Source organism: Mchenga conophoros, linkage group LG18 (genome assembly GCF_057382185.1).
Source record: "Mchenga conophoros isolate Kocher_MC1m ecotype Shallow Benthic linkage group LG18, M_conophoros_male_GT1.1, whole genome shotgun sequence".
In the NCBI taxonomy this organism is placed as follows: Eukaryota; Metazoa; Chordata; class Actinopteri; order Cichliformes; family Cichlidae; genus Mchenga; species Mchenga conophoros.
The window spans coordinates 30,846,449-30,860,598 of record NC_140543.1 but is presented as its reverse complement, the minus strand read 5'-3'; the positions used below and the strand labels follow the sequence as shown (position 1 = coordinate 30,860,598).

The window sequence follows — 14,150 nt, the reverse complement described above, 5'->3', positions numbered from 1 at the left end:
GCACTCTATCTCCCGGTGAAAATTGCCTGAGTCTAGCCCCTCTGTTATACAGGCGTTGCTGACGCTGCTGAGCCTGGAGCAAATTCTCCCGTGACAACCTCCCCAAAGTGTGGAGTTTTGCTCTCAGGTCCAACACGTACTGTATCTCATTTTTGGCGGGGCTCGGACCATCCTCCCAGCTTTCTTTAATCAGGTCGAGCACCCCACGTGGCCTCCTGCCGAACAGCAGTTCAAAGGGAGAAAATCCCGTGGAGGCCTGGGGCACCTCCCGCACTGCGAATAACAGAGGGTCTAGCCAGTGATCCCAATTGCGTTCATCCTCGTTAATGAACTTCCGAATCATGGACTTTAAGGTCTTATTCAGCCGCTCCACCAGCCCGTCAGTCTGAGGGTGGTAGACGCTGGTCCGAATAGATTTAATGCCCAGTAATTCATACAGTTCCCGCAGTGTACGAGACATAAACGACGTGCCCTGGTCAGTCAGTATCTCTTTCGGGATTCCGACTCGGGAGATGACCTGAAACAGTGCCTGCGCCACACTCTTAGCCGAGATGGTGCGCAGCGGAACTGCTTCCGGGTACCGCGTTGCGTAATCCACCAGGACTAACACAAAGCGGTAACCGCGTGCACTCCGGTGAAACGGCCCGATGAGGTCCATGCCGATGCGCTCAAACGGGACCTCAACGAGGGGGAGAGGGCGCAGAGGCGCTCTCGGTATGGCCGGCTGGTTAACAAGTTGGCAGTCCGGGCAGGACGCGCACCAGCGGCGCACATCCGCTCGGATGCCAGGCCAATAAAATCGGGCCGTTATTCGCTCCAGAGTTTTCTCGTAGCCCATATGCCCTGCCATGGGGTTATAGTGGGCCGCCTGGAAAAGCGTTTCCCGGCGGCCCTGCGGCACCAACAACTGGGTGTGTGTTTCCTCAGTCTGAGTGTCACGACTCACTCGATATAATCGGTCATTTAATAAGATGAAACGCGGGTAGGTCTGCGCGGCCTCAGGGCGCACCACGTGACCATCAATAGCCATCACTTGGTCAAAGGCTGAGCGTAGGGTGCCGTCACGAGACTGCTCCAGTGGGAAATCACCCATGGGGGACACTTCCGGGGCCGGCGGGACGTCCCGTGAGGGACCCACCGGCTCCTCCCCCCCGGAGTCGGTGTCGGACGACCCCGCGTCACCGCTGAATGCCGCGCACACGCTACACCCCGCTTCCGGTCGTGATCGCACCCCCGCGTACTGCCCCAGTAGCTGATGAAACCCCGGCCAATTGGTACCCAGAATCAGGGGGTGCGACAGGCGCGGGCTAACCGCCGCCGTTACCCTATGTGTATGGCCCTTGTATTTTAGCAGCAGCGGCACTATGGGGTACCGGTGCACATCACCATGAACACACCTCACCTCCACCCACTCGGCCTCCAATAATGCCCCGGGGCGAACCAAGCCTTGGTGCACGAGGGTCTGTGTGCAGCCCGTGTCCACCAACGCTTGGCGTATACCCCCTCGAGTCCTTACCGGAATACTGTATGTCCCTCCTGGACCGGGGGAGGGTGCTGGGGCGCCAGCAACGCGGAACACCTGCCCCACTTCCATAAGCGGACAATCCCTCCTCAGGTGTCCCGGCTGCCCGCACTTCCAACACTCCGGCCCCGGCGTTTGTGCTGCCCTCCGTGGCTCGGGGGCGGCTCCACTCGGCTCGGTTCCCCTGGACGGCACCATCGCCGCGAAAGGGTTAGTGGGGCTCAGCGCCGGCAGCCGCTCTGCCTGCCCTGGTGCCGGCACACGGCGCCTCAGGGCCGGCACTGGGGCCTGTTTGTTCGGCCTCCGTCCGGCATCCCCGGACTCCCCTGCTCCAGCGGCAAGGTGGTCCTCCGCCAGCGTCACCGCTACCTCCAAGCTTGCGGGCCGGTGGCACCGGACCCATCTCGCCGTCTCCGCTGGCAATCCCTCCGTGAACTGCTCCAGCACCACCTTGTCCACCAGCTTCGTCTCGCCCTCCGATGTTCCCGGCTGCAGCCAGCGCACCGCCGCGTCGCGCAGCTGTCGGGCCCAGGCGAATGGTCGGTCCGATGTAGCCAGCCGACAGGCCCGGAACCCCCAGCGATGGTCTTCGGCGGTGAGCCCCAGCCTGTCCACCACCGCCCGGCTCACATCCGGGAAGCTGCTCCTGGACGCCGGAGGCAGACTCAGGGCCGCTGTTTGTGCCTCCCCAGACAGCAGGGGGAGCAGCCGCGGAGCCCACTCCTCCCGCGGCCATTGGCACGCCTCCGCCGTGGCACGGAAGGTCTCCAGAAAAATCTGTGGGTCGTCCCCGTCCCCCATCCGGGGCACCGTCACCGACAGTGGCGAGGGCTTCGGCGTGGCAGCGGCCCCGACCAGCCGCTCCAGAACTTGTGTCTGTCGGTCCGTCTGCTCCCGCAGCGCGGCCAGGTGGGCACGCTGGTCGGCCGCCTGATCCCGGCTCATCGCCGCCATCATCTGCGCCAAGAATTGCAGGGGCTGGGCGGGTGGCGCGGCCTGTGGGTCGGACATTTCCCCACCGGCACTGTCCTGGGTTTCGGCACCACTTGTGGAATACACCAGGCACAAACACACGCACACGCAGGTATGTACTGCCAAATTCCACATTTATTTGTTTGTTTACACAGCTGACTCAGTCGCACAGCCTGACAGCTCACGAGCCCACCTGATCTCTCGCCGCTCCTCCCCGTCTCACTATAAACACAGCGGAGGGAGACCATCATTAGTACATAAACACCATCAGCTGTTCTTACCAGCCTCGCAGCGCCGCCCTGTTGAGCCTTCTGCTCCACTCCTCCCCGGCAGCTGCGCCCGGAGCCACGCCTCCGCCACAAGCACTTAGACTAAAACTGACGTAGCTACGTTAATCCTACCGTAAAACAATAAGACAAGGTACGACCTCTCCCATACTCCTAGGATGTGGGGGTGAACGCCAGAACACCCTGGAATGTTACAGACCTCCTAGGATGAGACATTCTTTCAATATGCCACCAACTATATACTTCTAAACACAAGTGATTACATGCAGTATTCTACCATATGCAAACTTATATCATTAAAAGATTATACTGACTACTAAGTACAATTTTCCATTGACAACCTTGTAGTACCATATCACCCTATTAGAGCACTTCGCTCTCGCTCTGCAGAACTACTTGTTGTTCCTAGAGTGTTTAAAAGTAGAATGGGAGGGAGAGCCTTCAGTTTTCAGGCCCCTCTTCTGTGGAACCAGCTTTCAGTTTGGATTCAGGAGACAGACACTATCTCTACTTTTAAGATTAGGCTTAATACTTTCCTTTTTGCTAAAGCATATAGTTAGGGCTGGACCAGGTGACCCTGAATCCTCCCTTAGTTATGCTGCAATAGACGTAGGCTGCCGGGGGATTCCCATGATGCATTGAGTTTTTCCTTTCCAGTCACCTTTCTCACTCACTATGTGTTAATAGACCTCTCTGCATTGAATCATATCTGTTATTAACCTCTGTCTCTCTTCCACGGCATGTCTTTTATCCTGTCTTCCTTCTCTTACCCCAACCGGTCGCAGCAGATGGCCCCGCCCCTCCCTGAGCCTGGTTCTGCCAGAGGTTTCTTCCTGTTAAAAGGGAGTTTTTCCTTCCCACTGTCGCCAAAGTGCTTGCTCATAGGGGGTCATATGATTGTTGGGTTTTTCTCTGTATCTATGAAGCGCTTGAGGCGACTTTTGTTGTGATTTGGCGCTATATAAATAAAATTGAATTGAATTGAAAAAGCACCAAACTGTTGTATTTTGGACTATCAAGGTGTTTATTCTATAACGATTTTGTAAGCCTTCATTAACTAGACAAAGTTTATTGTTCAAAAAAATAGAAAGAAATGAAATCAGCTGAATTTGAAGTGGTCAGGTGGGAACATTTCTGTCCTAATCCTGGCTATTGTCAGCCAATGGTATTCCTCCCTCCCTTTGGTTGTCAATTTACTAGGTATGTAGCCACTTTGTGTTGCTATTAATTATTTTTGTCTGTGATCAGTGCAAGATGCATAATTAAACAACATTTCATGGTCCATGGTCACATCATTGCTAATCTCTTCTTAGTTCTACCCTGCTCCTTTTTGTCAGCATGTGCACCCAATGATTCTCCTATTCTCTGGAACTCTGTTAAACAGATACAGCACTCTTGCATTTGGTTTTTTGACGATGATGGTCGAGGGTCTAACGGATAGTCTGGCCAAAAAATCTCCCCTAGATGTTCAGTTGAGACATGGCTAATGATTCACATCATTATCATCTGCATCAATCACACCATACAGTGAACCCTTGTGCCCTATGAATGGGTGTGTTTTCATCCTGTGAGTAATCACTCCAGTAAGGATAGAAATTTAGGAGAAAGGTTATCACTGAGAAAAACTTTGCATTCATTAGCAGTGACTCTTACGTCTTTAGGGAACAAGTGGCGAAAAACCATGTGAGTAAAATGGACCCACTGATTAAACAGAGTCACCCAGGCTATTGCCTGTATTGGTTAGTTTGTCACGCGTCTGCATGTTTCGACATTTCTTCCAACTGTACTGCATTTACTGAACACATGCAAATGTATTTAAATATTATACACCAATCATCCACGACAATAAGACCACCTGCAAATGTTGTGTGAGCCTTCTTGTTCTGCAATGACAGCTCTGGCACCTTGACACAAAACATCTGGGGATATTGTCCACAGAACATCTGCCACACAAACATCTTTAAACACCTTATGTGTACACAATTTTAAATGCATGTGTTTATCACATACAGTACGTGGAGTACATCATGTTATAAAGATTTATTTGCCTCTTACAAGACCGATGTTCTGCTTTCAGATCCCGAGTTTAAAGGGCTTGGGGAACTGCCAGCTCTACCATGTGAGTATTAAACTTGTGTGTGATCATGATACAACATAATATTAGACACAAAGCAGAAAGTCAGTGTAGTGCTTGATTAAATTGATATGTGTTAACATCAAAGTAGGAAACGAGTTGTTAAATCAAATTTACATACTGCAGGAAAGATGTCATGTTGCTGGAAAACTGCAGTACATTACATGTGTCATGTTTTAATAACTGAGACGTTTGTACATGGTGACTTTGTTACACATTAGTCTGAGCTCACAGTACATAAATTTGTGAGCTAGAGGTTAGCAAGTATGATTATAATGTTATATGGAGACAAAATCCTAAGTTAGCATTACTGCAGTGTTACTAGTGATTACTGGAAACTGGAATGTGCATACAGTAATGGAGGTTTTAACTGCTAGTTTTAACCTTTCCAACTTAATGTATCAGTTTCCCAATCTGCCATGAGAACCAATGTTGGAGTTTTAAAAAAACTAAAAATGTAATGAGGTGTATTTAAATTTTTGACTTAGGTACAGCTCCACACATACATGTTATTTTCCTCAGAATTGTGTTAATAACAGTACTAGAAAACCCTTCATACTCGATGCTACAAGATGTAAAAATTTAAATAGAGTCTAAAATTTGAATTTGGAAACTTAATTTGTGACATCACAACCAGTTTTGAACTCCACAAAGGATGGGATGCTATGTAAAATGTCAATAAAAACATAAACCTCACAAACCTTTTACGTTATGAAACATATTAGTTCATTTTGAAATTGATGGCAACAGCATATCTGAAAATATACGAGGTCTAGAAAAGTAAGTGGTGGTAAAAAGAAGCCTTTTACAGCTAATTGGGTGAATCGAAATATTCAGAGAATCTGGAAGAATCTCTGTGCACAAGGGGACAAGGCTGGAAATCGTGAAAAAAAAAAAAAAAAAAAGAAGCATGAATCTATCATGGAAATCAGTGCCCGGTCTCAGGAACACTTCCAGAAGTCATTGTCAATGAACACAGTTCAGTGTGCCGTCCATGAACACAGGTTAGAGCTATAGGATGCAAAGAAGAAGCCATATGATCCAGAAACACTGCCATTTTCTCTGGGCTTGCAGATCTACTAGAAAGGCATCATCAGTGTTGAAAAGTGTGTTTTCAGGGAAAAAGACACCATTTTACCAAGGCAATACCAAACCTACTGCATCTATTAGAACAGCATAACTTTGCTGGACTGAACTGGCCTGCATATAGTCCAGACTTTACACCAGTTGGAAACATTTTGCACATCATAGAATGAAAATCACAAAAAAGAAGGCACTGCACTGTAGTACAGCTAGAATCCTATATCAGACAAGAATGAGGCAACATTCTGGTCTCCTCAGTTTCCAACGTTAACAGGCTGTTGTTAAAAGAAGAGTGGACGCTACACAACAGTAAACATGGCATGCCCAACTTTTTTGAGACATGTGGCTGGCATTAAAATTCAAAATGATCTTTTTTCTTAAATTGTATTTTCTCAGTTTAAGCATTTGATTTATAGTTTATGAGGCTTGCAGACCACTGGATTCCATTTTATTTTACATTTTACGCAGCATTTGAGGTTGCATAAATCTTCATATGAAGCGTCAAGTACTACAGAAAACTTGTCTCTACAACTGAAACAGGCCTCATTGTTACAACAGCATTGCTTTAACTGTTACGTAAAACTGCTGCTCTCCACAGTTTGTGAGTTTGAGATGAATGGTCCAGAAGGCTACGTAGATTCAACGCAGATAGCTAAGGAAGGCCGGGCGCAGCAGACTGAAGCCGTGGACTGCAGATGGTACATCAGGGCTCCACCGAGAGCCAAGGTCTGCATACTGTGTGCCATTTCTTTCTTTCTTATTTAAACAATCTCTGCTAATCACAGATGGAATTTGACTCTACTACAAACTTCAGATACCTGGAATTGATTGGTTGTCTGCTTGTTGAGACAGTAGGCCGGTGTTCTACCTGTAACATAATGTGCAGTGTTGGTCAAGTTACTTGAAAAAAGTAATCAGTAACGAATTACTGATTACTTCCCCAAAAGAGTAATCCCGTTACTTTACTGATTACTTATTTTCAAAAGTAATTAATTACTTAGTTACTTTTAAAAACACGATTTACAACCTGAATAGGTAATAAAGCAATAGATCTGTCAACCCAATTCTACTTTTTCTGCATAATCCATCATACAAAATGTAATCAAATGGAAAAGTCTCTTTTTTTTAAACTCGTTTTATCAGTTTTAATCTTTTAACTTTATGCATCAAGCAAAAATTAAATTATATGCACCATTCTCTGGCTTGAAGAAATTAGTTTAACATTTAAACCTATTTTCTGCACATTCCAGCACATAAAATAAAATATTTTTGTGTTTACACTCAGTCTTTCAAATAGATGCAAGAAAAACACAGCAGAAAGTAAATAAAATCAAAGACTAGCAGTCCTGTTGCTCTATTTTCACCTGTAAAGCAGGAGTGGGGTAGGCGGAGGTGTGCTCTGGTGCAGGTGTGGCGCAGCAGTCAGTGGAAGAATCCGCGAGTTTCTCTTTGAATTTCCCATTACGTCGTTGCGCACTCGGAGCTTGTTTAGGGTTTTTTTCGGAGTAAAAAGAAGTTTTCTTCCCACGCACAACGGACGCTAATGTTTTTGTCACTTTTTATGGAATCAAACTCAAAGTAAGGTCAGTACTTCCACGCTTTAAACGCTGCATGCTCATACTCTCTCCCGCACTCGATATATGATCCATTGTTGATCTGCAGACAGCTGTTGTCTCACGTCGCACTCGCTTACGTCACTGTCTTGAGACATTCTTGCAAAAAAATCACGGTTTTAGTAACGCAGTAATGCAGCGTTCCTACGGGAAAGTAACGGTAATCTAATTACCGTTTTTGCAATAGTAATCCCTTACTTTACTCGTTACTTGAAAAAAGTAATTAGATTACAGTAACGCATTACGCGTTACTGTAATCTAATTACTTTTAACGCGTTACGCGTTACTGCCCATCTCTGATAATGTGAACATCACATTTTTACAGTATTCTGCTCAGCAATGACTGATGTGAAACTGTTGTAGCAGTTCTCATTTAATGATGTTGAAGTTGGTTGTTTTCAGACAAACACTGTAGAATTTTTTAAAACCATCTTCAAAACGTCCAAAGATGTCAGCCTTTCAGAGCTCAATAAATGACTGCAGGTCAACAAAATCTTGCCAGTTAAATAATATTGCTGTTAGTATTTACACATCTACATTTCTTTTGTCACTGTTGGATATTTGAGCCATTTCAACGAGGAATTTTTATGTGATAAATAGAGAAGGTCTTCAAGTCATGAAAAAATGAAAGGAGAAAAACATAAAGATGTCCCAGTGTTATTAAACTCTGGTCCATTCACAGCACTCTTTCTTCTCATCCTTTTGTCTCCTCACAGATCTACATGCGTTTTCTTGAGTATGAGATGCATAACTCCAATGAGTGTAAGCGTAACTTTGTTGGCATCTATGACGGCAGCAGTTCCGTTGAGCACTTAAAGAATAAGTTCTGCTCCACTGTGGCCAACGATGTCATGCTGGTTACCTCTGTGGGGGTGGTGAGACTGTGGGCAGACGAGGGCAGCAGGAAGAGCAGATTCAAAATCCTCTTTACAACCTTCCATGAACGTGAGTAAATCTGTCTGCCTGAAATTTGTTTCTTTTAAAGATCAAGATTTATTGGAAAATGTTAAATAATGAGTAGAATTTAGATAACAAGTGTTCAGGGGATTGCAACAGTTTATGAAGTATATACATCTATACATCATCTGCCAGTGAGCAAGCACTTGGTAACAGTGGGAAGGAAAAACTCCTGTTTAACAGGAAGAAACCTCTGGCAGAACGAGGCTCAGGGAGGAGCAGCTAGCAGAACGCTATCTGTGTTGGCTGTTGGCTTTTAGGGAAAGGAGTGGTGCTGTTCCTTAGCAAGCCCATAGCTAATGTTGCCTGTTTAGGCAGAAATGGAGCCAAAAGTGAGTATAGTTAAAGTCTGACTTTGAAGAAGAACATATTGCTACAGCCGTATCTTTCCTGCCTGTCTTGTTTCAGCTCCGTGTGAGAGAGACACTTTCTTTTGCCATAGCAACATGTGCATAAATCACACTCTGGTGTGCAATGGCATCCAGAACTGTGTTTACCCATGGGATGAGAATCACTGCAAAGGTATGTTGAAATTCCAACCACCAGCCACATGCTGTTTTCACAAAACACGCCTGTGATTTCTGTCTGTATCATCCCCTCAACCAGAGACGAGGAAACCGAGCATCCTGGATACGCTAGATAACACTAACCTCACTATCATTGGAGTAACCTGTGGTCTGGTCGTCATCCTGCTCATCATCTCTGTCATCATCCAGGTCAAACAGCCTCGCAAGAAATACATCATCCGCAGGTAAAGTCTCGGTAAATTGTTATTTAGTAGTATTGTCAAAAAGAGAACAAGGGGAATTAAAGACTTTAGTGGTTAAATAAACCAAAACATTCAGAACTATAGAACTTTGTAGACATCAAGGCTCTGTTCATGTACGCGGGTATTTTTTGGTAATATTAGCTTTCTCTGTACTTTTTGACCTCCACATATCCAAAACTTCCTTTCAGAGTGAACATTTCAGAAGTATTTACACGTGAAACAAAGATTTTGTCTTGGTAGATGTGTGATGTGTTTTTATAAGAACAGATTTTTAAATAATAAACAAAACACCTGTGTGCATCAGAATATAGCCCAAAATCGCAAGTGTGCAGTTCCTAATAAATGCTGATGCTGCTTCATGTGTGCTTTGCTGGGACTGAGATATACCTTTAACTATCGATTTGATCAATTTGTAGATCTTGATCTATCTTTACTCAGTAGCCAAAATCGCTTGATTTGAGCAGTGTTTAAAACTGCACATTTACATAGTTATAAAAGAGTAAAGGGCACGACTTTCAAAATTCTGTTACAGGTCAGACATTTTAACCCTCACATTAATATCAATAACAGGGGCTTTTAATTGTAAACATAAAAATGAAGATTGGAAATGACTGAAAAGTTAAGCCAATACTTTATCTCTGAGGAATTGTCGACTTTTTTGTCAATCACAGTACTTCAGAGGTCGCATCCAAATGTCCAAAAGAAGACTCCCCCACTCTTTTCCATGTGTTGTGACCATCTTGCATCCTTAGTTAATGGTGTAGAATTATGAAGTCGCGCCAGATAGGAAATAAAAACTGCCAGTTATTCATACTTAAACCTTCTGGTTGCTGTTAAAATGTACATGTAACGTGCATATGTATTTGCAAATATTACACTCAATTTACGTGCTAGGTGTAAATTCACAAACCTGTGTTCTGCCAGAAAGTGATTTCTGATGTTTCTATATGTTTTCTACACATAACACCTTTGCCTATATTCTTAAATAAACTGTAGTCAGCTGGATTCCCACAGAGGTTATAAAATGAAGAAATAACCTGCTTTGTCTCTATGACTCTGTGTTATTGTACCTACATTACAGGGCTGTGCAGAGAGGTTTAAAGGGGTGGGTGCTCAAAGTTAAAAAGGGGCACATTGAACCAGGCTGAATAACAACAACACACATTTATCAAAAATCTAATATGGGCAACAAGGCAAAACAAACGTAGCCGATGCTTTACCTGATGGGTACAATGTTGCTGTTGAGGGGTTGCTGTGGATAGTGCTGGAGGGCAAGGCTGTGTTGATCTGAGACTGTAGACATTAAAAAGTCCATAGGAGAGATGGTAGCTGATTAAACAAGTGTCATGAGATAATAACAAAATGCAAAGATTGGTGACAGCGCTTGGAATCATAAGGCAACAAAAACTGTGAGAAATAATTTAGGCTCTGCCTGTGATTCACTCTTTGCTTCTCTTCTTCCTTCCATCCCATCATTTCATATATCACTCTCCACTTGCTGTCTATCTGAGTACAAGGCACAACTTGCTATTGCAATAAACTATAATCTAATTATCCACACCTAACAACTCTTGCACTTAATCTAAAATAAAATGATGACAGAAAAATGTTATAGCCCTGCCTTTAGTAGCCTCACACAGCTCCTACTGTTTCCTCCTCATGTCCTTGCCAGCCATGTCTGGACAATGTTATATCATGAGTAATGTGTTTTTTAAAAATCCATCTAAATAAAACAAACACATGCACGCACACACAATGACATTTTAGACCTTCTTCAGAATACTGTATATACTATGGGCATCATGGTGCTGATCCAGAATCTTTTTTTTTTTTAATTATTTATTACTAGAGCTACAATAATAAAGCAATGAGGAGGGGGAAGTAATAAATATGAAATAATAATAATGGATTGCATTTATATAGCGCTTTTCAAGACACCCAAAGCGCTTTACAATGCCACTATTCATTCACTCTCACATTCACACACTGGTGGAGGCAGCTACAGTTGTAGCCACAGCTGCCCCGGGGCAGACTGACAGAAGCGAGGCTGCCATATCACGCCATCGGCCCCTCTGGTATGGAACGCCAGGACTGCCATAATGAATTAATTAAATACACCATTAAATAATTAATTAAATGTGTCAATAATTAATTAAAATTGGAATTAATTAATTAAATAAATAGTTATGACACATGTAATTAATTAATTATTGACACATTTAATTAATTAATTATTGACACATTTAATTAATTATTTATGTATTTCACATTTTAATTAATTATTGACACATTTAATTAATTATTGACACATTTAATTAATTATTTAATGATATATTTATTTATTTCATTTTGGCAGTCCTGACGCCTGGCTCTCATCATGAAATAATTTTATCTGTCAGCCTCACCCATCAAACTCAGGGGGCGGGGTTAACGCTGATCGAGTCAAAACCATTGCTTTGGCCTGGTGGCCATTGTCTGTGGAAGCTAACAGAACTGAGCTTTGAAAAACCCTGTTTGTGTGTCACCAAATACCGTTTTAATATTTTTTTAGCCGAGAATGTAGTGGTTTAATCTTCATGTGTCTGGTCGGTTTGTCAAGATACAGCCTCTTTACAAAAGTGTTTCGATGATTTCGGAGATGTCTGCCCAGTCTCACGGCAAAGCGTGGGATAGACCCGCTCGCCTCGCAAGCAATCCCACCGACAAAGCGCAGGCCCCGGTACACAGCTGTAGTAACCCCCGCTGACTTCTTTTACTGAGGTTATATTTATCTGTGTTTTATTTCCTGATGTTCTTATGTGTCCTACGTGTTTCAGTCGCCAATTCTGAATTATAACTAACATTAAAAACATGTTTAAGGAGGAGAGAGAGCAAATAAATCTGTTTAACATCTGATCTTTGGGTTTTTGTTCAGTAATCAGCGTGACCTCTGTATAAACACATAGAAGAGATAACATTAGTGTTTCCGTCATGTAGTAACTGCTGGCTTTAACTGTACAAAGGTTGTTCGACACTATGAAACACATACAGACTTCATGATGTTCGGCTAATATTTTTATTGTGAATATTAATCATGCTGACCTCGCTCTGTACACCACGCAGCGAGGTCAGCATGTCCACGATATCCTCAGCTCCATGAGTTAACACAAAGTTTCCCAGCTGACTATCTAACTTCCAACTATTCCAAAGACGTGAAAATATACAGCATAAAGAAAAGTGTAAGAGACTCAGCAGCAGATTAGAATAACAGTTATACATTTAATAAATCACCAAATGAATCCAAGAAACGAGCAAACCTGTTCTGACAATATGAGTTTGTATTCCCTCAGCTGCAGACTCGCTGCTGTTTAAATGTTTGAAAAGGAAGATTAGATATAAAAAATGTCAAACATAGACTCAGTCTGCCTTCACATTTGATATGAGGCCAGCACGTATAGTGGCCTCAGCAGGCTATTACTGAAATACACGTGCTATATCATAAACTATGATATAAATAGGGAGGTCCTATTAACATATTTAGTTTTAAAGGACACCTTCCTGCCTTTAGTCTCCTTCATGAGCAGTATTAGTTTTCTTCTAACATCCAGAAGTCTGCAAGATGTGTTTCATAGTTTGTAACAAGCCTTTGACAGGTAAACATAACATGACCGAAAAAGCAAAAAAAAAAAAAAAAAAAGAGAGAGAGAGTGTTGACATAAGAAGAGAAAATGCTCTCAATTATGGAGACAGGCAAATGGTTCATTTATGTTTGATGTCTGTTTATTCTAGGGCTGCTCAATTAATCGAATTTTAATCATGATTACGATCTGGGCTTTCAATGATCATTAAAAATGACTGAGCCGATTATTAGCCCCTTCCTCATGCTTTACTCTCGCGCTGCTCCGTGTGGCAAATCAAGCGCACTGCTCTGCATTTCGAACACGCATCACAACAATTAAGAGGACCCGAGGGAAGCTCGGAAAGCTAAGCAGAAGTTATTTGGAGAGGAGTGGACTGCCGTTGGTTGAAAAGAGAGGTAAAAAAAAAAAAAAAACTTCAGTGGTGTGGAAACATTATGGGTTCGCGGAGTCAGACATGGATCAAGTAGACACAGTGTGTAAACTTTGCTATGGTGTCGTAGCTGCACCACAGAGCAACACTGCAAAGTTTACATTTTTCATTTATTTCTTTTATTGCAAACATTTGCACTGTTATCAGTATTTGCACACTATTTTATATTATTTTTTAAAGTCATTATTCAATACATTGTTATTGTTAACCCTTTAAAGCCGGTCAGAGCAGCATGCTCGTTTTGTATAACTATTTTTAAATCCCTGTAGAACCTGAACCGCTAAGCTAGCACAATAAATTTTTTTCCATATGAAACCAGAGGAGTTGTACTTACATCTTATGCCATCAGCTTGTCCTAGGTCACGGTTTCCTTCCACATATAGCTTTGCAAAAATTGCATAAAAAGCGCTTGCAGGAACAAAAACATAATATTCCAGAAACACGCTTTGCCGATCTGATCAGCTGTTCTTAACACTTCCCACATTGAAAAAGACATCAACACGAACTATCGCAAGTGACGTCATTTTCGCGGAAAATTTAGTTTTTTACTTGTAGGCCTTAGAACTCGAATTGCACTGCTGGAAATAGTTTATTTTGATGCACATGCACATTCTTTGCAAATTTGCATCATAGGATTGTTTTTTTGTTTTTCCTGCAGTGTATATAAAAATTGCTGTATCTCCAAAAATAAAACTATGAAGACACTCAAAATAAATTTCCTGTTGTTGTAAACTATTTTTTGCAACTTTTTTGTATTTAAAGT

At 43.1% G+C, this 14,150-nt stretch overlaps 1 protein-coding gene across 2 annotated transcripts in view; it reads left to right on the top strand.

Annotated features, from left to right (window-relative positions):
• Nucleotides 1-14,150, top strand: part of LOC146554184 (neuropilin and tolloid-like protein 1) — a 44,347-nt gene that overhangs the window by 26,862 nt on the left and 3,335 nt on the right. The window contains exons 1-6 of one of the 2 annotated variants that reach the window (XM_085254087.1): nt 1,102-2,606; nt 4,859-4,900; nt 6,597-6,724; nt 8,328-8,556; nt 8,977-9,090; nt 9,175-9,319. In XM_085254087.1, the coding sequence (XP_085110213.1) occupies nt 2,105-2,606; nt 4,859-4,900; nt 6,597-6,724; nt 8,328-8,556; nt 8,977-9,090; nt 9,175-9,319 (1,160 nt within the window). In that variant the 5' untranslated portion in view covers nt 1,102-2,104. Of the gene's footprint in view, nt 1-1,101; nt 2,607-4,858; nt 4,901-6,596; nt 6,725-8,327; nt 8,557-8,976; nt 9,091-9,174; nt 9,320-14,150 lie in introns of those variants that run through there. The other variant, XM_085254088.1, reaches the window with a different exon arrangement.